At 44.2% G+C, this 22,402-nt stretch overlaps 1 protein-coding gene across 5 annotated transcripts in view; it reads left to right on the top strand.

Moving 5' to 3' along the window:
• The window catches only part of PIP5K1B (phosphatidylinositol-4-phosphate 5-kinase type 1 beta), a 313,786-nt gene that overhangs the window by 224,872 nt on the left and 66,512 nt on the right, over positions 1 to 22,402 (top strand). For all 5 annotated transcript variants that reach the window (XM_030294332.1, XM_030294331.1, XM_030294328.1 and 2 more), the window contains exons 10-12: positions 3,070 to 3,154; positions 6,302 to 6,457; positions 12,719 to 12,863. In XM_030294332.1, the coding sequence (XP_030150192.1) occupies positions 3,070 to 3,154; positions 6,302 to 6,457; positions 12,719 to 12,863 (386 nt within the window). The remainder of the gene's footprint in view (positions 1 to 3,069; positions 3,155 to 6,301; positions 6,458 to 12,718; positions 12,864 to 22,402) is intronic.

Below are 22,402 nucleotides of genomic sequence, written 5' to 3' on the forward strand. Positions count from 1 at the left end.
GAGCCTTGCTATCATGACCCGAGCCGAAGTCGGTTGCCTAACCGACTGAGCCGCCCAAGTGCCCTGAAAGGATGTGTTGTTTCTATGTCAAATCTCCAGGACCCTCTTACAAGAGGATGCTGGAGAAAAGGGGGAGGGAGACTGATTGCAGAGCCCCTCGGAAGAACAGGAGGACCATTGAAATGAGATTCTCGGTTCTCACCGGAGTAAGCTGTGGAGCGATCTGAGCCTGACTTTGGTGGGACACAGCCCTGGATGTGAGCCCTGCATTCACCACTTTACTCACCGTGTGATCCAGTCGCATTGCTTGTTATTTGGCCTCCCTGGGCCTGGTTTCCCATCTGTACCAGAGATATAGTAATAGCCCTCATAGGGCTAATGCAGGGATTAAATAAAATAATACGCTGTAGTGTTCAACACAATGCCGAGCACAATAAAGACGGAAGAAGTGAAAACTTACATACAAGTTGTTACGGATGTACATGACTAAGACTGAACGGTGTGAGGGTGTCTTAGACCCAGAGTTGCATAGCAATCAAAAAAAAAAAGAAAAGAAAACAATCAATTATCCAGAGGTATTCTCCCTCCCCCTCTCCCTCCTCCCCGCTCAGTACACAGACACGTTCCTATCTACATGTTACATGCGAAGTTTTTGCTACTGATGGAACATTTACTGGCCTCGGCCTCCCTCAATTAATAACCTGACCACGGAATATATTGGGCAGAGGTTTGCTCGCACATTTTTTAAAGATGTTCGCAGCTGCTTTCCTTTGAAAGAAGATAACTTATAGAGATTATTCTCTTCCTTTATTGGAAAAGAGCACTGACTTCCTCACTTCTGTGGAAGGCTGGTAATAACCTCTCTGCATGAAAGATCTGCATTTTGTCCCCAGGCTGAGGAATGGGCTTTGTCAGAATGCACTTGTAAACAACAGGTTCACAAGTTTGCTTCTGAGAAGTAAATGTAGGCTTACTATTTAAATCGAAGATTCCTTTTGTTTAAAGGCCAAGATGGCGGACTAATATTCTCCCTTCCAGCTGACAAAAATAGAGACTGTTTAATGCCTTTTTTAAAATATTTGTTTATTTTGGGGAGAGCACAAGCAGGGGAGGGGCAGACAGAGGGGGACAGAGGATCTTAAGTGGGTTGTGGGCTGACAGTAGGGAGCCCGACTGATGTGGGGCTCAAGCTCACAAACTGCGAGGTCATGACCTGAGCCAAAGTCAGATGTTCATCCGAGCCACCCAGGTGTCCCAAGACTGCATAATGCTTTAAACATGGAAAGGAAAACAGCAAACACCCTTCCCTTTCTGTTTCCTAAGACAACTTTAATTCCCTGTCACCAGACTAAGATTTCTGATCTGAATGGCCTAGTACTCAACTGGTCAGATGCATCTAAGAGGCCCCTACCTTTGTCTAGTCAAAATATATCTTCCGTGTTTTGGTGGTGGTTTCTTTTTTTTAAGAGACTCTCTGTGTTGATTGTTTACTTGTGGAATTCTAAGCGGTAAATAAGACTCACTTTTGTTTATTTGCAACCATGCCTCTTCTTTAAACAATGTTTCTTCATACCAAAAGAGAACCACAGCCCAGCTTCTCTTGGAAAGAGAAGGTCTGGGTCTTAATCATCTTGCACCATAAGATATTCCTCAATATCTTATGCTCTTGTTGTGAATATGTGTCCACTTCAGACAGGAGCTGCCGGAGTACTGGGGGAGCGCACGTCAAACCAGTAGGAAATTCCCACCACGTCTGCAACATCACTGTCTAGGGGACCTTGGCCAAAGAAGGTTCCTCTGTGCTGTCCTTCATTACATGCTAATTACAGAATTACCTTATGCCTCATGTAATTCCCTATTTCACAGATGAAAAAAAAAAAACGGAGGCACCAAAACACTGCCTTTCTCCTGGATCACACAGCTTCTTAAAGTTAGAACTAACACCAGAACCAGGTCTCCAGACCCCTGGTCCAGTGTGGGTTTTTCCCTCCACACCTGGAGCGGGAACTTTATACCATCTAAATTTAAACTTTTAAAACTTTTTTTTATTGGAACCCACAAACTTAGAATCAAAATGGAACATTAATTTGTTTCTGGAAATGTATATCTTGGAGAGCAGGTAAATGATCACTGAATAAACATACAGAATTCGCTTCTTCATCCATCTCCTTTCCTGGATTTGTAATAAAACGCCCCTTCAGTCCTGAAGACTCCTGCCAAGCATGAGAGAATTGAGTTAACAGTTTAATTCAATTCAATTCTATCTAATTAGTGGATAATTCAGCATAACGGAGGGCATCAGTCAGCCGCGTCCCCTCGGAATCTTCCCCGTGTTTTGCACCATTTTACTAGGAGATAAAACCAGTGCTCCTTTTTGACCTAGATGCCATTTTTCCATTAGGGTTGTTTTGCTTATTTGTGTCCCCAGTTATTTTTTTAATTTTTTTTAATGTTTATTTATTTTTGAGCAAGAGAGACAGAGCACGAGCAGGGGAGGGGCAGAGAGAGAGGACACAGAATCTGAAGCCGGCTCCAGGCTCTGAGCTGTCAGCACAGAGCCCGACGCAGGGCCCAAACCCACAAACCGTGAGATCATGACCTGAGCCGAAGTCTGGCATTTAACCGACTGAGCCACCCGGGCGTCTATGTCCCCAGTTTTTGTCCCCAACTCAAAGCATTCTCCTTCATTTCAGCTGAGACTTGAGGTGCTCGTTGCCTACGTGTGAAACAAAGAATCTAAAAGCCCCACATGGCACACAGTGCAATCAGAATCAACTTATTACATGTTTTGCTTTATAAAGCAGCATCTTTTTGCTAGCCCTCCCCAGCCCCCCTTCATACTCTGTTTCATCATGAGTATCCACAGTCTTTGCTCAGATTGTCTTTGCCTCCTTCCGCAGCCTGACTCTTGGGCACCACAGGTCGCAAGACTTTGCTCTTCTCTGGCTCTCAACATCCACACCTTCTGGTTAAGGACATGGGCTTAACAGAGAACCGATTGAATAGATGGTTCTTCTAGCTTAAAATGAACTGCAAGATAAACCTGTGATAACTGATTTGTATTTTCAGGATACTGTTTCAGTTCATCGACCAAGCTTTTATGCTGACAGATTTCTAAAGTTTATGAATTCCAGAGTTTTCAAGAAAATTCAAGGTAAGGTTCTTAGAATTTTTTTTTTTACTTTTAGCACTTACTTGCTGACTTTCTGGTGTGTATCCTTCCAAGATTTTTAGTGGAAGGTTTGGACTAATTTATCTCCCAAAAGCTGTGATCACTTAATAATTATGTAATTACCAGTAATTTACTGATGCCATAATCATTAGAGTCTTATTGTGGAAAAAATTAGAAACTGCCTAACTATCCAGTCCTGTATTATACAGATTATATGATGTATTAAATATATTATGGTACAATCTAATGGAATAATATGTACGATAAAAGTCATATTCTAAAGGTACATTTAGTCCTTATAGACATAGATTTATTCACACAGACACACACACGTATATGTAGTTCATTGGTTTGCATATGTAAATTCACAACAAATGCTAATGGAATATATAAAAATCTGATACATTAACAAGAAAAAGGATGAAAACCAAACGATCATCTCAACAGGTGCAGAAAACGCACTGGACAAAGTACAGTATTCACTCATGGTAAAAACTTTCCACAAAGTAGGTTCAGAGGGAACATACGTCAACATCACAAAGGCCATACATGAAAAACCCACAGCTAACATCATACCCAATGGCGAAAACCTGAGAGCTTTTCCTCTGACATCAGCAGCAAGACAAGTATATCCACTCTCACCACAAGCAGTGCTCAAATCTTTGGGCCTCAGGGCCACTTTACGTTCTTTTCAATGATTAAAGACCCCGAAAAAGCATTTACACATGTGGGGCTATGTATATCACTATTTAGCATATTAGAATTTAAAATTAAGGAAAGTTTTAAATATTCATTAATTCTTACAAAGTAACAACTTCAAAAATTCCGTGTAAAAAAGGTCAGTTTCAACAAAAAGGTAAAAAAATTTCACATAAAAAATAATCATGAAGGGATGCATGGTGGCTTAGTTGGTTAAGCATCCAACTTCGGCTCAGGTCATGGTCTCACAGTTCATGGGTTCGAGCCCCGCATTGGGCTCTCCTGTCGGCTCATGCCCTTTCTCTCTCAGAAATAAACAAACATTAAAATAATAATAATAGTAATAATTAGGAAAAGTAATATTTTCTAAAACAAATAATTGACTGAGAGAAGTGGTATTATTTTACATTTTTTCAAAGCCCCAATTCTGGCTTAATAGGAGACATCTAGAATCTCCCATCAGCTTCTGAATTCAGTCTATAGCTAGAGGTTCTGTGGCATCTAGAAAACTCCTAAGAGAGTGAGAAAGGCTAATTACGCCTTACTATTGTTATGAAAATAGGTTTTTTTAGTTATTTTATTTGTTTTTTTTTTAAGTAATCTCTACAGCCCTGTGGGGCTCCAACTCATGACCCCAAGATCATGAGTCATAAGCTCCACTGACTGAGCCAGCCAGGAGCCCCTGAAAATAGTTTTAACATTGAAGACCTTCTAAGAGGGTCTCAGGAGCCTCTAGTACTCCCTGAACCACATTTGAGATCCTCCGACTTAAAAGTTTTAAAATACTATGTTGGAAGACAAGAGGTGAAGGTTCATAAAAGTCAGCAGACAGAACCTTAAAGCAGAAGCCAGTGCGCGTAATCCCTTCACACCTAGATAGCAGGTGTCGCCATTGTCTTCATAGGATGAGGAGTCAAGGTGAATGTGACTTATTTGGTCCACTTATTTTCCAATAAAATCCATTTTGATCAGTTTTTAAACATTCAAAATTTCCTCCCCTCCAAGAAAACCCAGGTCTGGTTTTATCTCTTCTCCCCCTCACGTCAGCCAGGAAATAGAATGCTAGCGAGCAAAGAAATGAATACCGCTTAAGACAACTTCAGAGAAAAGAAAGACACCTTGGGTTTCCTGCTTTCTCGTTCTGTGACCTTGGGCAGGTCACAGCTTTTCAGCTCTCATTTTCTGGACCTATAAAAGGGCTCAGACAACCGTTGTCTCCCTCAGACAACCGCGTGGGTAATTTGAGATACGGAGTGTGATGTTAGTCTCCAAACCCTAAAACCCTCTACAAAAGTTATTTATTACGATGATCGTATGATTATGGTTATAAGACTGCTCACAAGACACACAGACTTTTCCTTCTCCAGAACTGGAGAGAATGCCCACCATTCTTCCCCATTTGTGTGTCCCAAAGTCCTTGTCCAATTAAGTTCTTGCAAGCTGCCTACGGGCAGGCCCCAGATGAGCGTTGCAATCTAAGCTCTGAGCTTCCCAAGGCCAGACGCAATTATTCTAATGCATCAGCTCTCAGGTCACCCCTGCATGCAAACCTCCACAGGTGGAGAGACACTGCCAAAAACCAGTTCAGGCAAGGCATAAACAAGCCGCAACTTCTCTCCTCCTCTCCAAGGAAATTCTTTAATAACTGCGTTAAGCCAAGAATTATTGGAACAAGGACTGAACAGAGATGGGGATGGTGTGGCTGCGGCTAAAACAGCTCCCAGTGACATAGCCGAAGTACAGGCACAGCCTTCAGCGAGCAGGATTGATAGCGAAGTCCATTTGCCCTGGTTCGGGTTCCCAACACACTTCTGAAGTTGTAGAATGCTGTTTGGACAAAAGTCAGGGGTGAACGGTACATCTGATATAGCCGTGACCTCGAAAAGACCCAGAGGGCAGGAAGTTTCACTGGAAAGTCACTTAAAAGAAAAAAGCAACCCAAAGTAACTTGACTAAATTAGGCTTCCTGAGTATAAGATTAAACATTGGCATGTTTAGAAATTCCTAGTCCCAAGTTAATAAAACCAGGGTCATGAGAATTCTCCTTGCTTTACCATCTGCCTTTACCAACCCACCCGACCTCCTCCTAGCACTAGGAAAACATTGCTTGGAGGCAGAAAAATACTCCTTTAGCCTCAAAACATTTGAATTTCACCTCGGGTGAGACTTAACTTCAAAATCTGGAGATGTATTCCAGTTTGCATGGACTCTAGGCCCTTGTAATCGAAGTCAAGTCACTGCGGACAAAAAAAATTGCCCAAACGCCAACAGTTTTGTCTCCCTTTCCTTGTGTATGTAAAACAAAGTTTCTTGTTTTATTTCTCCTCAAATAATGACTAATAAGTTAATAAATAAAACCTTAATTAAAAATATTAATGTGCTTTTACAGTAAGTATCTTTCTTTGTCACTCCTTTGTCCTTCCTGTCTAGCTTTGAAGGCGTCACCTTCTAAAAAACGGTGCAACTCCATTGCTGCCCTGAAGGCAACCTCCCAAGAGATCGTGTCCTCAATCAGCCAGGAATGGAAGGATGAGAAGCGGGATCTGCTGACCGAGGGGCAGAGTTTCAGCAGCCTTGATGAGGAAGGTAAAGACATTCAACTTAAAAAAAAAAGGGGGGGGAGGAGCTCTTCTGATTTTATTTATATAGTTGATGTGGATTCACAATAGAACATTAGAGGGGCACCTGGTGGCTCAGGCGGTTGAGCGTCCAACTTGAGTTCAGGTCATGAGCTCACAGCTCTGAGTTCGAGCTCCCAGTTCGAGCTGGGCTGACAGCTCGGAGCCGGGAGCCTGCTTCGGATTCTGTGTCTCCCTCTCTCCCTGCCCCTCCCCTGTGCAGGTTCTGTCTGTGTGTCTGTCTCTCAAAAGTAAATACACGTTAAAAAAATTTTTTTTAAAAAACATTAGAACATACCTGTTCTCAGAAACAAGACCTGGGGGCACCTGCCTGGCACAGTAGGTAGAACTTGCCACTCTTAATCATGAGTTCAAGCCCCATATTAGGCATAGAGCTTACTTTAAAAAAAAAAAAGACACAAATTGTGTTAATGAATTTTCTAAAGGATACTTATAGTATGACTCGCTTACTATAAATTTTTTAAACACGTAAACAATATAATATATGGCTTAAGGTAAAAAATGTTAGAAATACACTAAGATATTCAGAAATAAGGATCAGTCACCCCACTACCTGGAGGTGACACATATGAACATCTTTGTGTTTTTACCACTTGGACCTTGTTCTGTGCATGTGTATAATGTGTGTGTGTGTGTGTGTGTGTGTGTGTGTGTGTTTCAAACATACACATTATATGCTTATATGTACACACATATACATATACACACACTGTAACAATGAATTACCAACTTATTTAGGTCTTTAATGAATTTAATAAAAGTTTTAGAACTTTCCTCTTGCTTGTCATATATCCCTACCTTTTGTTAGATTTCTTCTCAAATGGGTAAAGATGTAGACCTGTATTTTCTATCTTTCCAAAGGATATCTTTTGAAGATGTGGGTTTTCTGGCAGTTTGTTGCTGCAGTGTTAGACCTCACCTCTTTGCTCGTTCCTTTGTCACTTGCTAGCTAGAACTCCTGGTACAGCGGTGACTGGGCGGCCTTGCCTTGTCCTGATTTTAAAGGGAAGGCTTCTCACATTTCACTGTTGAGAAAGAAGTTTGCTGTAGTGGATACCCATAATCGGGTCAAGGAAGTACCTTTTTATTGCTGGTTTGCTGAAAGTTTTTATCAGGAATGGGTATTGAATTTTATCACATACTTTTTTGTCTGTCTTCTTGAATTGATTAGGTGTTTTCCTTTTCTAATTGTTAAAGAGGAAGTGACAGTTTCGACTTTTTTTAATCTATGTATTCTTCTGGGAATCCCAGCAATTCCTGAAAATTTCTTCTACTTAGATTAGCTCTCCAGGGGTGCCTGGGTGGCTTAGTCGGTTGAGCCTCTGACTTCGGCTCAGGTCATAATCTCATGGTTTGTGAGTTCGAGCCCTGCCTAGGGCTCTGTGCTGACAGCTCACAGCCTGGAGCCTGCTTCCAATTCTCTGCCTCCTTCTCTCTCTGCCCTCTCCTGCTCACACTCTGTCTTGCTCTCTCTCTCTCTCACAAATAAACATTTAAAAAAATTTTTTTAAAGATTAACTCTCTTCTCGGGGTTTTCTTTTCCTCAGAGTCACTAGGACAGGGTGATACTCCTTCTCCCCTCCTGCAGCACTTACCCACGTGTTCCACGCTGGGATTCTTTCTTTTCTCATCTCCCTAGAAACCAGCTTAGACCCAGATATAGTGATATCGACAAAAGAGTTAATGAAATGCGCTTGCTCCTGTCTCTGGCTGGATAGCTGCAGTTTGTGGCAGCTGTGACTCCCTTTTCCTAAGCATCTCTGCACCAGCACTGTCCCTCCCACACTGCTGGTCTTCTTAGAGCACACAGGAAAGTATAAGGTGTCTACAGTCTGGGAAATAGGATTAATGGATTTTTAAACTGTATTAGTTCATCTTTTTTTATTTTTTTTAATGTTTATTTTTGAGAGAGACAGAGCCTGAGCGGGGGAGGGGCAGACAGAGAGGGAGGCACAGACTGCAAAGCAGGCTCCAGGCTCCGAGATGTCAGCACAGGGCTCGAACTCACGAACCGCGACATCGTGACCTGAGCTGAAGTCGGATGTGCAACTGACTGAGCCCCCCGGCGCCCCATAATCTTTCAAATAGGATGCACCATATGACTTCTGAAGTTAAAGCAACAAGTCTAGTTGTCAGTCTGGGGGGAGGAAAGGGGTATAATACATACACTACATAACATCCAGAAAGTCTGGATGAAACATTGGAAGTAGGGCACATGTTGTGCTTTTCTTCAGCTGAGCTCTTGGACCCACTGTTTCATATCTAAATGAATTTATCTGGACAGTTCTTTCTACAAAGTTTTTATCATGCTGTGTACTTGGGGCCTTCCATTTTCATAGTGCACCAAATTGCCTCTAGTTACTAATCGTCTCTTCTGTGCCACTGTCAGCATATCTTGGTTGTATTAGTTTTCTGGGGCCATGTAACAAATTACCAGAAAGCCAGCCGCTTAATAGAACCTCCAGTTATTAGCTCACAGTTGTGTAAGTGAGTGCCCCTGGATTCTCTGGGCACCGTTTATCAGGGATCTGAAGGCATCAGCTGGGCCGCGTTCTCGTCTGGAGGTGTTGGGAAAGAAATCCTCCAAGGTCATCGTGTGGGCAGAATTGGCATCCCTGCGGACCCCATGCCTGCCTGTCTGATAGCTGTGGGCCACATCCGGCCCCTCGAGACCGTGCACAGACCTTGCCAGGCAGCCCCCTCCCATCTTCAAACAGAGAATTTTGTACAAGTGAATCCTTCTCTCACTTCCAATCCCTGACTGCCAGACACACATTTAAAAGGCTCAAGTGATCAGGCGCCTGGGTGACTCAGTCTGTTAAGCGTCTGACTCTTGACTTCAGCTCAGGTCATGAACTCGTGAGATCGAGCCCCACGTCGGGCTATGTGCTGGTAGTACAGAGCCTGCTTGGGATTCTCTCCGGTCCTCTCTACCCTTCCCCTGCTTGCACACACTCTCTCACTCAAAATAAATAATAAGAAAAAAAAAGGGAGCTCAAGTGATGAGGCCAGGCCCATCTGGATAATATCCTCTAAGCTGGAGTTAAGGAATTAGTAACCTAATTACACCTGCATAATTCCTTTTGCGGTGTCAAATATATAATTACAGAAGCCAAATCACATTCACTGATAGGACCCCCACTCAAAGGGAGATGGTTCAAGCATACATATCCCTGGGGATCATCCTAGAATTCTGTCTACCATGTTAGTTTCTTAAAAAAACTGAAGGATATAGGAGCTTGAGGAGATAGTTCTCTGTTTTAAAGAGCTGCTCCTAAGAGATTGGGGCTCACCAGTGTCTGGCCCAAGTTGCTGGACAGATCGCTCAAACAACCTCTGGTTGATGAAGTCAAGCTGGGTGCACCCAAAACTGGAGTCTTGGTGAGCTCTTTTCAGTCCAGCCCCATCTGCCTTATATTGTGTAGCAATCCTTTCAAATCTGATGGGCAGTGGTTTTTCCGACCCACTTTTCAATGTTATTGAGAGTTTCAGTGTTTTCCTCTATATTGAGTGAGAAGGTGGGATCAAGCATATTAAAGGTCACTAGTCAGTTGTCCTATAACATTGAAGGCCTCTCTAATTTTTGCATGTTGAGTGCTTGGGGTACTTGCGTGTTTATACAGTCTGTTACCATCTGTTACTCATCGTGGTAATTCTTTATTTTGACCAGAATAGGAGGCAGAGATGTACCGTCTCACACGTTTTACTTTATTTTATTTTATTTTATTTTATTTTATTTTATTTTATTTTAATTTTATTTTAATTTTTTTTTTAATTTACATCCAAATTAGTTAGCATCTAGTGCAACGATGATTTCAGGAGTAGATTCCTTATTGCCCCTGACCCATCTAGCCCATCCCCCCTCCCCCACCCCCTGCAGTGACCCTCAGTTTGTTCTCCAGATTTATGAGTCTCTTCTGTTTTGTCCCCCTCCCTGTTTTTGTATTATTTTTGTTTCCCTTCCCTTCTGTTCATGTTTTGTCTCTTCAAGTCCTCCTATGAGTGAAGTCATATGATATTTGTCTTTCTCCAACTAATTTCGCTTAGCATAATTCCCTCCAGTTCCATCCACATAGTTGCAAATGGCAAGGTTCCATTCTTTTTGATTGCCGAGTAATACTCCTGTGTGTGTGTGTGTGTGTGTGTGTGTGTGTATCCCACATCTTCTTTATCCATTCATCCATCGATGGACATTTGGGCTCTTTCCATACTTTGGCTATTGTCGATGGTGCTGCTATAAACGTGGGGGTGCATGTGTCCCTTCGAAACAGCACGCCTGTATCCTGTGGGTAAATGCCTAGTAGTGCAATTGCCGGGACGTAGGGTAGTTCTATTTTTAGCTTTTTGAGGAACCTCCATACTCTTTTCCAGAGTGGCTGCACCAGCTGGCATTGCCACCATCTCACATATTTTAAAGTGTGTCCGGTCTCCTGGTCCAGAGTCCAGCCCTTCTGTGCCTACCCCCTTTCCCTCTGTGCCTCCCTCCATCCTTTCATCTCCCCCTCTTCAAACCCCACATCTAAAACCTCACACTCATGCGATAGTGCCTATTAGGACCATTTTCCATGCGTACGCTTCCTAAACATGCATAATTTTGAGCCCGTCGTGCCAGTGAAGGGATCCCAGAAACACTTTAAAGTTACGTCGTATTTATTATCACCTGTCTTGGTTTAGCTTGGGGGAATGATGAAAAAGAATCTAGGTACACATGGTGATGCTGGTTAACAACAGTCTGTTGTATATTTGAAAGTTGCTAAGAGACTAGATCCTAAAAATTCTTATTACAAGAAAAAAAAAGTGTTGTATTGTAACTACTATGTGGTGATGGATGTTCACTAGACCATGATGATCATCTCACAATATACATGTTTATCAAATCATCACGTTGGACTCTTAAAATTAATACAGTGTTATATGTCAATTATATCTTCATAAAAATTTAAAAATGAAATATTGGGGTGCCTGAGTGGCTCAGTCAGTTGAGTGTCTGACTCTCAATTTTGGCTCAAGTCCTGACCCCAGGGTCATGGGATCAAGCCCCGTGTCAGGCTTCGTGCTAAGTGTGGAGCCTGCTTAAGATGGTCCCTCTCTCCCTCTGCCTCTCTGCCACCCATTCTCTCTCTCTTTCTATTTTTCTCAAAAAAAAAAAATAAATAATAATAATAATAATGTCTCCCTAGGTTAAAAAAAATCACCCATTCTCTCTCTCTTTCTATTTTTCTCAAAAAATAATAATGATGATGATGATGTCTCCCTAGGTTAAAAAAAATCACCCATTGTCTCTTTCTTTCTCAAAAAATAATAATAACAATAATAATAATAATGATGTCTCCCTAGGTTAGAAAAAAATCAGTGTGAGCCTAGTTATAAAAGTTTAAGGACCAGGATTTGTCCATAACTGTTATGTCCACAGTGTTCTAATTTTTTTTTTATTTTTTAGCATTTGTTTATTTTTGAGAGAGCATGAGCAGGGGAGGGACAGAGAGAGAAGGAGACACAGAATCCGAAGCAGGCTCCAGGCTCTGAGCTGTCAGCACAGAGCCCCACGCAGGGCACAAACCCATGAATCATGAGATCATGACCTGAGCTGAAGTTGCACACTTAACCGACTGAGCCACCCAGGTGCCCCACACAGTGTTCTGTTTTTAAAGCAACTCTGTTCTGTGTGACTGACCTGTCATTAAAGCACTGTCTCTACCAGGCTGGGCAGTAAGGGATACAAATTTGTCCAAAGTTTAGGTTAGGATGATTAAAAATGGTCTGGGAAGCATGTGTTTCCCGGCTGTTAAAAAGTCTGAGTATTTAGATCTAAATTGAGGAGGATAGATACGTGCATATCCCAGGGAGGGAGAGCAGGTGCCCTGTGTGTTTCTACATTGGCCAATCATCCTGTTAATCCCTGTCACATTATCTCCTTAAGCTCCTACGAGCTTTTGATGTCATCTTTTGAAACAGTAAATCACTTTCTTAGGTTTTTCAAAGAACATTCATAATGTCATTTCCATAAGCCGTTTTGTAAATTAATGCAGTCCCCTTTCTGTTTAACCTGTTTGCAAGGAGCTGTCTTACCGGTCTGCTGTAGTTCAGGCGGGCGAGGTGAATTCATCATTTAACTCGCAACCTGATCTGCGAAATGAGTGCTTTTGACTCGACTCCAGTGCATTTACTACTGAGATTCATGAGTCTCTGTTCTGCTTTTGTCACCCAGCCCTGGGATCCCGACACAGGCCGGACCTGGTGCCTAGCACTCCTTCACTCTTTGAAGCTGCTTCCTTGGCAACCACGATTTCTTCTTCTTCCTTATATGTCAATGAACATTGTCCACACGACAGGACTACGCTCTATTCAAACAGGTAAGACTTCGCGCGATCACATTACCGTCTGGCTGTTACCCCGTTAGTGCCACAGTTACATGGGTATCTCTGAACAAGCACATGCTCTCCCTGACAACCAGGGTGTGACCGTCACCTCCCCTGTAAGTGAGAGGAAGTGAAAACATGCTTGATTTTTACTATGTCAAGAAGCATCTCTAGGGGAAAACCCTCCTTGTGTTTCTTCACAGTTAATCATTATGTCCTATAGACATTATGTACTCAGTTCTCGGGAAGAAGATGGATGTTTCATCATTTCATCATTTCACCGTTTCTTATGAACGGATTTTTTAAGCGGGTGTTCTTGGTTAATATTGCACATAGCTGCAAAGATATTTGAATATTCTCTTTTGGTTCGAGTGACCTTAGTGGCCATGGTAGAAACCATAACTGCCCCCAAAGTTGTCCCCATCCTAATCCCTGGAACCTGTGCCTTATATGTTACCTTATAGAGCAAAAGGGACTTTGCCAATGTGTTTAAGTTAAAGATCCGAGGTGGGAAGTGTATCTTCAATTATTAAGGTTGTCTCAATGAAATCGTATGGTCTTTTTTTTTAATATTGTTTTATTAACACTACAGTGGTAGGCAACTTTATGCTTCTGTTTTTTCCTGGATCACTGAGTCACACAGAATTCAAAATCCACTAGGAGGCTGAGAGCCTTTACATTAAATGTATCCTCCCTAAAAATCCTTAACTGTATGCCAGTCTGTCCTCAAGCAGTAAAATTCAGTTATGCACAGGGTCTTTGTAAGGGGAAGACAGAAAGGTTAGGGTCCGATAAAGAGAATTGCAGAAGCAGAGGGAAGAGAGAGAGATGTTAGAAGGCGTCAAGCCACTGGCTTCAAAAGGCGGAGGACAGGGCAGTGAGCCCAGGGAAGCCAGCAGCCTCTAGAAACCAGAAAAGGCTAGGAAACAGGTGCCCCCTTAGAGCCTTCACCGAGGAAGACAGATCTTCCAACATGTTGAATTTCAGGATTTCTGACCAGAGCTGTGAGAGAATAAGTTGTGTTGTTTTAAGCCATAAGTTTGTGATAATTTCTTATAGCAGCAATAGAAAACTAATACAGTGACTCTCCAACATGTAATGATTTAGTGTTTCAGTGGGGGGGGGGGGGTTGGTACTATTATTTCCTAAATAGAGAGTCACTTAGTTATTAAATACTTTGGCTTTTTATTTTTATTTCTTTCTCTGTTTATATTTAGAGGGAGTGTGTGAGGGGGGAGGGGCAGAGGGAAAGAGAGAGAATCTTCAGCAAGCTCCACGTTCTGCACAGATCCGAATGCCGGGCTCAATCCCACGACCTGAGTCGAAATCCAGAGTCAGACGCTTAACTGAGTCAGCTACCCAGGCGCCCCTCGATACTTTGGCTTTTTAAACAAAACATTGTCAAATATTGATTCTAGTAATAGGAGATGATGTCTTTACAAAAAGATCACAATGTTGCCTATGGGCATAGCTGATTGATTTTTCTCTTTCTATATATGCAATTTTGGTTTTTTAAATTTTTTTAATGTTTATTTTTTTTTTTTAGAGAGAGAGAGACAGTGTACAAGCAGGGGAGAGGCAGAGAGAGAGAGGGAGACACAGAATCTGAAGCAAGCTCCAGGCTCGGAGCTGTCACCTCAGAGCGTGACACGGGGCTCAAACGCACAAACTGCAAGGTCATGACCTGAGCCAAAGTCGGTCACTTTACGGACTGAGCCACCCAGGCACCTCTGTATATACAATTTTGTAACTAGCTTCAGTTGCTGGACAGGGACTGCTCTGTATATGTTCATGATAATTACCTGTTAAATGTTGAACTGGCTCTTGTCAAAAATCTGGCTCTTGAGAACCAAGATTGGATTCGTGCAGGTAAAGTCCTTCTGGCACAAGTCATTTTCCACCTCCACGGTTGCAGCTTGGCTCACTTCCAGAACGAGGACTCCTTATGGTAGGCTCCTTTTTAACATACGCGTATTTGTAGATTCCAGCTTGGTCTGGAAGTTAAGGTTTGGTAATTGGAGCTTCTGTAGAAATTTCTTCCCTCTTGCCGTTTGCTGCTCTCTCCGCTAGATACCGGTTGGGGGATAGTGGGTGAGGCAACCAGTCTTGGTCTGGAGAAGTGGAATGAATGGCAGGGTGAGCCTTCAGTCTTAGTAGGGCTTCAGTTTAGATTGCTCGGGTGGAAAAGCCAACAAATAAGGCTCCATTATAAATTACTCAACTCATCTAAACTGTAAAAGAAATTTGGTTCGCTTCCCTGGGTTAGAAGAATTTAAAGTGACCTAGCGGTAATGTGTACCTGAATGTTCAAATTTGTGACGTAAATTAGTCAAGCGACAGCTTTCCCATCTGTGTGGTATAGCTAAACACCATTGTTTTGCTCTCACATAGAAATAGCAGCTCAAAAAAATGGCTGGAAAGTCACAGGAAGCTCCTTGAAAGGTCAAAAAACAATTCCACATGAAGGCCTGGTGGTTTCTTTTTTTTTTTTTTTTTTTTTTAACGTTTATTTTTCAGACAGAGAGAGACAGAGCATGAACGGGAGAGGGTCAGAGAGAGAGGGAGACACAGAATCTGAAGCAGGCTCCAGGCTCTGAGCTGTCAGCACAGAGCTCAACGCGGGGCTCGAACTCACAGACCGTGAGATCATGACCTGAGCCGAAGTCGAAAGCTTAACCAACTGAGCCACCCAGGCGCCCCAAGGCATGGTGGTTTCTTATGTTTGCTACTGTTCTCATTATCAGGGTCACGTAATTGGATATGCTATTAATTTACTAGAATTTTCAGCACAAATACAAAAGGGTTTTTTGCTTGTGGGTTTGTTTGTTTATTTGTTTGTTTTGGTGGCACTAGTTGTAAGTATGCAGTATCTTGGCCAGAAGTATTCAATTCTTGGGTATTCATAAAGTTCCCCCAGCGTCTGGAACTGTCTCCTTCCTAGCCAGCTGTGCAAGCTACCTCTGCAGGCTCCAGGGCTGTAGTATAATTCTTGGTACTTTCACTTATGAGGATGCCGGTTATCATATGTTGGATGGGGAAAACAGTGTTATCTGTGATATTTTTGCCTTTCTTTTTTTGAAGTGAACTGTTGGAGATGAACCTTCTTTGGCATGGTATCTCCAACTTGCATTTTGATATGCTGAGCGGTCAGGTGGCAACAAGAAACCACTCTGTCTTTGACAGAAAGGGATTTGATACGGGGAATTAGGTGCTTGCAAAGTCCCTGAAAAGGCTCTGGGCTGGACATCAGGAAATCGCTCCTGGATAATGCCACTGAACGGGCCCACTGATAGCCCCGCAGCCTTGGCCGCAGTCAAGCAGGTGCCCTGCCAACAGAACGCAAGCTAGCGAAAGCATTTTGGTGATCCCTGAATGTTTTTAAAATAAGCTAACATTTAAAAATCAAGCAGTTTGGGGGCGCCTCGGTGGCTCAGTCGGTTAAGCGTCCAACTCTTGGTTTTGGCTCAGGTCGTGGTCTCACGGTTCGTGAGATCAAGCCCTGAATCGGGTTCTCTGCTGAGAGTGCAGAGCCTGCTTGGGATTCTCTCTCTCTCTCCCCCCTCTCTCTGCCCCTACCCCGCTCTCACTCGCTCTCTCTCAAAATAAATAAACTTGAAAAAATAATAATAAAAATCAAGTCGTTTCACTAAAATCCCCTTTTGAAAAATCACTAGTCTGGGCCCCTCTTGGCTCTGTTGCCTTTGGCATTTATCCGCTAGAGGGGGGAAGCCTGGACCCTGATTCGCTCACCTCTGATGTCTCCTGCCTGTTCCTCTGGACATTTCTGGTTTTAGCCTGGAGATAGAAAAGAAGCCAAAGACGTGTCTCCGATCTTAACCACCGCTTTAGGGGAATCATAAGGAAAAGGGGCCAAAAAAGGCCCAGAGGTGCTAACCAGAAACCTCTAGCCTGTGAACTCCTGGGAATCAGTATCCTACCCGCCCCCCCCACCGCCCCCAACCCTAAAATAAACAAACATGATTCTACGTCTCTTCTGGCCTGCTCGGTTTTAAAACCTAATCCAAATAGCCTGGAAAGAAAATGAGTTGAATGTTAAACTTAAAATTCACATCAGGTTTTTTTTTTAATCTGTGAATCATTTTTGTGTTAAGGCACAATGGCCTGTTTTGTCCATTTTGACTCTGTGCCTTACCTATCTGCGCTTAAATAAGCCGTAAATACTTCAGCTAGCAATGGTCATTCTATCAGTCTTTTTAAAATCCTTTGAGGGGCGCCTGGGTGGCTCAGTCGGTTAAGCGGCCGACTTCGGCTCAGGTCATGATCTCACGTTCCATGAGTTCGAGCCCCGCATCGGGCTCTGTGCTGACAGCTCAGAGCCTGGAGCCTGTTTCCGATTCTGTGTCTCCCTCTCTCTGACCCTCCCCCGTTCATGCTCTGTCTCTCTCTGTCTCAAAAATAAATAAACGTTGGGGCGCCTGGGTGGCGCAGTCGGTTAAGCGTCCGACTTCGGCCGGGTCACGATCTCGCGGTCCGTGAGTTCGAGCCCCGCGTCGGGCTCTGGGCTGATGGCTCGGAGCCTGGAGCCTGTTTCCGATTCTGTGTCTCCCTCTCTCTCTGCCCCTCCCCCGTTCATGCTCTGTCTCTCTCTGTCCCAAAAATAAATAAACGTTGAAAATAAATAAATAAATAAATAAATAAATAAATAAATAAATAAACGTTAAAAAAAAAAAAAAATTTTTAAATCCTTTGAAAAGTGTCGATTAGTGCCGGGATGTGTCCACACCTGAATTGTATGTTGCAGTGGGGAAAACTGCTCTCTCTTCAAATTATTCCGCCTTTTAAGGAACTAGTCTCTGTAACGGCAAAAACTCCAATTGCAATCTCTTCTCCTCCTCCTCCTCCTCCTTTTTTGTTTTTTTGGAAGTGTACTCTAAAAACTGAGTAGAAAGCAAAGAAAAGATTGTATGTTTAAAGTATATATTTAACCTGATGATTGGGAGTCCCTGTTTTCACAGTACAGTTTGGTGTTCGGGCATGTCGTTCCTAGTGATGGAGGCAAACTCGGGTGGGCACGTGCTTCCCAGTCAAATGGCGGGATTTAAATTTTGAATCTTTGATCCTTACAGTCTTCTTTCCTAGGCAGAGCCCTGTTCTTTTAGAGGGGGTATAAATGAGCACTAAGAAATGCAGAGGCAGACGTGTTTTACCTCAAAGATAAGAACAACTTAATATTGTGGAAATTCGCTACATGCAAGAATTTTATTTCTTGCCATGAGTCCCGGCACCTTTGGTAGCAAAGCTGATGGTCTGATCCTGCACAAGTATCGAAAGCCCTCCTGCGTCCCAACCTATTTATAGCTTCCCCATCAAAAATACCTTTACCTTTGGGGCGCCTGGGTGGCTCGGTCGTTAAGCATCTGACTATCGATCTCGGCTCACATCATGATCTCACAGTTCATAAGATCGGGCCCCGTGTTGGGCTCTTCACTGACAGCGTGGAACCTGCTGGGGATTCTCTCTCTCTCTCCCCCTCTCACTTTGCTCCTGCCCCGCTTGTGCGCTCACTCGCTGTCTCTCTCAAAAGAAATAAACATTTTTTAAAAAGGGGGAAAAAATGTCTTTACCTTGATCACTGCTCTAGCTGCTCTCCTGTTTTTCTAGTGACTGTTTCAAATAGCTGGCTCACCCGAGAGGCATTTGGAGTGAGGCAGTTATGTCACGGGAGAAGCCACTGGTCATCTGCACATAGAGGTGACAGCTGGCAAAGGCCCCCTAAATGTTGAGTCCAGCATCAGAGATCTCAGAGGCTGACCCAGGGGATCTGACTGCAGTCCTGTGCCGTTTTCTTCCTGCCACTAGAATCTCATAAAGCCAGGAGAGCACGGGAGTGACCTTAGAGACATGTCTAAAAGGCCAGGAAAGAGAAGTGCAGAGACATGCGCATTCTGTGACCTGCTGCCACGAGGTCACACGGTGTGCTGGTAGGATTTAACCGGAACACGGGTCTCGGAGGCCCAACCTCACATTCTCTCCTCCGTACCCCCCTTTCACTAAAGCCTCTTGTCCTCGTGCTGTTGTTCTTGCTGTGTGTGCTGTGCGCGGGGAGGCTGATGGGCCGGGGTTTCCTAACATGAACTCTGGCTTCATGATTGAGCCACTTTTTTGCCGCTTAATAACTGAAGTATTTCTCTTAGACAAAGTGGTGGGTCTAATATGAATGTCTACCAGTGACTTTTGTTCTAGAAGTCATTGGCTAAGTTTGCTTATTAAGAACATCACGATGGGGTGCCTGGGTGGCTCAGTCGGTTAAGTGTCCGGCTTCGGCTCAGGTCATGATCTCACAGTCTGTGAGTTCGAGCCCCGCGTCGGGCTCTGTGCTGATGGCCCAGAGCCTGGAGCCTGCTTCCGATTCTGTGTCTCCCTCTCTCTTTGCCCCTTCCCTGCTCATGCTCTGTCTCTCTCTGTCTCAAAAATAAATAAACATTAAAAAAAAATTTTTTAAATAAAAAAAGAATATCATGACTAGGTGGCTCAGTCAGCAGGGCATCCAACTTTTGATTTTGACTCATGGGTTCTTGGGTTTGAGCCCTGCGTCGGGCTCTGTGTACCTGACAGCACGGAGGCTGCTTGGGATTCTCTCTCTCCCCCTCTCTCTCTGCCCCTCCCACACACTCTCTCTCTCAAAATAAATTAATTAAAAAAAAAACACATCATGGCTATGGGAACTTTTCTATCATAGCAGTAGTCGTATTTCAAACCATCGATAATGATAGGATCACAATAGTATAGTAATAGCTAATTCTGGGACAATCCTAAGAGTCTGTGTTAAGTTGTTTACATGCATTAAAGGGATTTAATTCTCCCAAGCAACCCATTATGGCCATTATATTGATTATCTCCAGGCACGCTTCACAATGTTAGGTCACCCCCCAAGGTCAAACGGCTGCCAGGTAGAGCCATGGTCTCCAGGCACAGCACTGACACAGAGCGTGAGGCCCCAGCCTCAGCCCCTCACCGGCTGCCCTCACCTGTGTTGTCCCGGCCCCGACCACGTGACCTTGAGACGACGCTGCTCATGGAAGTTGGGTAACACCCACACAAGTTGTCTCCTTCCTCCGTTTCGTGCGTTTTGCCTTTTCTTCTTCCGTGTGATTGTAAGTGAGGATTTTCACTTCTCCAGATGTGAGAGACCAAGGGTTCAAACGCTAAAAATATGACCTACTAAAGTCCACAAGAAACCTGAAATAGCTGTTTCTTCAAGTTTTTATTTCTAGCTCTTCGAGTAGACTTCCGTGTCATTACATGATCCCAGAGAAGAGACTTTTGTCAGGTATCTTTCTGCTTGATTTAGAAAATCCCATATCTTGCATTGACCTAATAAGGTTAAGAAGGGACATTTGTGACTTAAGAGATGAGAGGAGACGAAGGTGGGTTGCAAGAACTTTCTAGAAGTTCCGGTCCTCTAACAATAACCTCAAGGGAGGGACAGCATGTGCCCGTGACATCTGCCGTGCACCTAGCGGCTGCCTGCTGAACCGGGTGCCGATCTGGGCTGCACCAGCCCCTCAGGAGGTCTCTGTAGCCCTCCTGTAGATGCTGAATATTCAGTATCCTCTCCAGACCCTTTGCGCTTTTATGGTTCCTCATCCGGTTCGTCCTTCCTTGCAGACAGACCACATCACCACCACTGTTCCCCACTTCCGGCCAACAGCCATCATTAGAAGTCACCATTTAGGACATTAGCCCCCAAAACAGCCCCTTCGACATCTCTAATGTTGGGAAAGTTACTTTACCTTTCGGGCCTCGGTGTCGCCACTTGTGCAATGTGGATTATCATACAACTGCCCCAAAGGGTTGTTCTTACCATGAGTTGAAATGGTAATTGGAAAGCCCTCGCTGGTACCTAGTAAACGCCATCATTGTTTTTGTCAAAAGGCCATCCAGAGTGCTTTATCGGGTAGCGTCCGGTCAAGGAAATGGAAAACACATTTGGAATTTCAAACAGAATTTATTTTTTTTAATGTTTATTTATTTTTGAGAGAGGGAGAGAACGAGCAGGGGAGGGGCAGAGGGAGAGCAGGACAGAGGATCCGAAGCCGGCTCCGCGCTGACAGCCGACGGCCCGATGTGGGGCTTGAACTCACGAACCATGAGATCGTGACCTGAACCAAAGTCAGACACTCCACCGACTGAGCCACCCAGGGGCCCCTCATACAGAACGTAGTAAGAGGAATCGGTTCCCCGCTGTGACCGGAGGCGTGTAAAGGGGACGTTGCGGAGAAACCCAGGTAAGTAACTGCAGGCTGCGGCTCCCGGCACCTGACAGAACATAGACTCACGAAGGAGGCCCCACCTGGGGACCTGCTGCCCCCATAAGAGCAGGGACATCGGAGCAGGACATCACCAGAATTGCTGGGATAGCGGCAGGGACACAGCTGCTGCCGGAAACACTGCCCTCGGAAGGAAGGAGCCACGAGAGAGAAGAGGACCGGAAGCTTCTCTCCGCCCATCGCCTCATCATCCTCGGCCCGCGGAACCTGGCACTGGAGTTCGCTGACTGTTGGCCGCAGCGTCACAAGGTGGAGTTGAATTAAGGTATCAGTGGCAGCCACAGCCCACAGGGCAAAGACTGGAGATGCAGGGTCTCTTAAAAAGAGAATTCGAATGATCAAAGCTTGACACAAAGGCAGAGGGTGCATACAGGAACAGGAATCGATCTGGACTCTATACGCTAAAAGGAATCACAGAGCCAACTCATTGCCATGACGATATAATCGTCGTATGTAAAACAGACGTAATTTTTTCAAATCAGCTGTGTCACTGGGGACGCCAGTATTTACCAGCAAGCCTGTCTGATCGTCGATAATGCTTTCCCTGCCTCTGAGCTAGAACGGATGCTGGTTGTAAACGCTTCTAGAAATGTGTCTGCTGATTCCAGGCATGTGGGATAGATAAAAAGCTTCTTGAGCTCAAGAACTCCACAAAGAGATTTGTAAGCCTGGGGATGCCGGGTGAGGACCCCCCCCCCCTCCTCCCCGCCCCCGATAGAGCAGCAGGCTGGACATCTGTCGCCCGTGCCCTAGCCAGACACTTTTATTGCCGGTAATACCCTACCTACCCCATCACATCAACTGAATATAACTCCGTCTGGAGTGAACACACGCGAGGGGCTGGTGGATACGGTGTCCCTTCTGTTCTTCGTATAACGAAGAAAAGGAATTAGTCACCTCTTCCCTAGTGTCGGGAAACTAGGTGACCAAGCAAATGATGATGCGGGTGTGGGAAAGAGTAACTAACACGCTTCAGGACCCTCAAGCAAAAACCTGCCTTGTTACCCAGCCTCCCAGGAGAAGATCTCATTTGGGGAGTTAGGACCATTGTAAGCCCTGCTGGGATGACAGGCAAACCAAACAGTGATGTCCCCTCCCTTTCCAGTTGTGACTGAGGCACCTGCAGAGAAAATTGGAGCTTGATAGAAGCTTCATAATATGCCTGCCAGTTTAGTTTTCCCCTCCTCAACCTCAGCACAAAAAAAAAAAAAAAAAAAAATCACATAGTCTGCACCTGGATTT

Source organism: Lynx canadensis, chromosome D4 (genome assembly GCF_007474595.2).
Source record: "Lynx canadensis isolate LIC74 chromosome D4, mLynCan4.pri.v2, whole genome shotgun sequence".
Taxonomy (NCBI): domain Eukaryota; kingdom Metazoa; phylum Chordata; class Mammalia; order Carnivora; family Felidae; genus Lynx; species Lynx canadensis.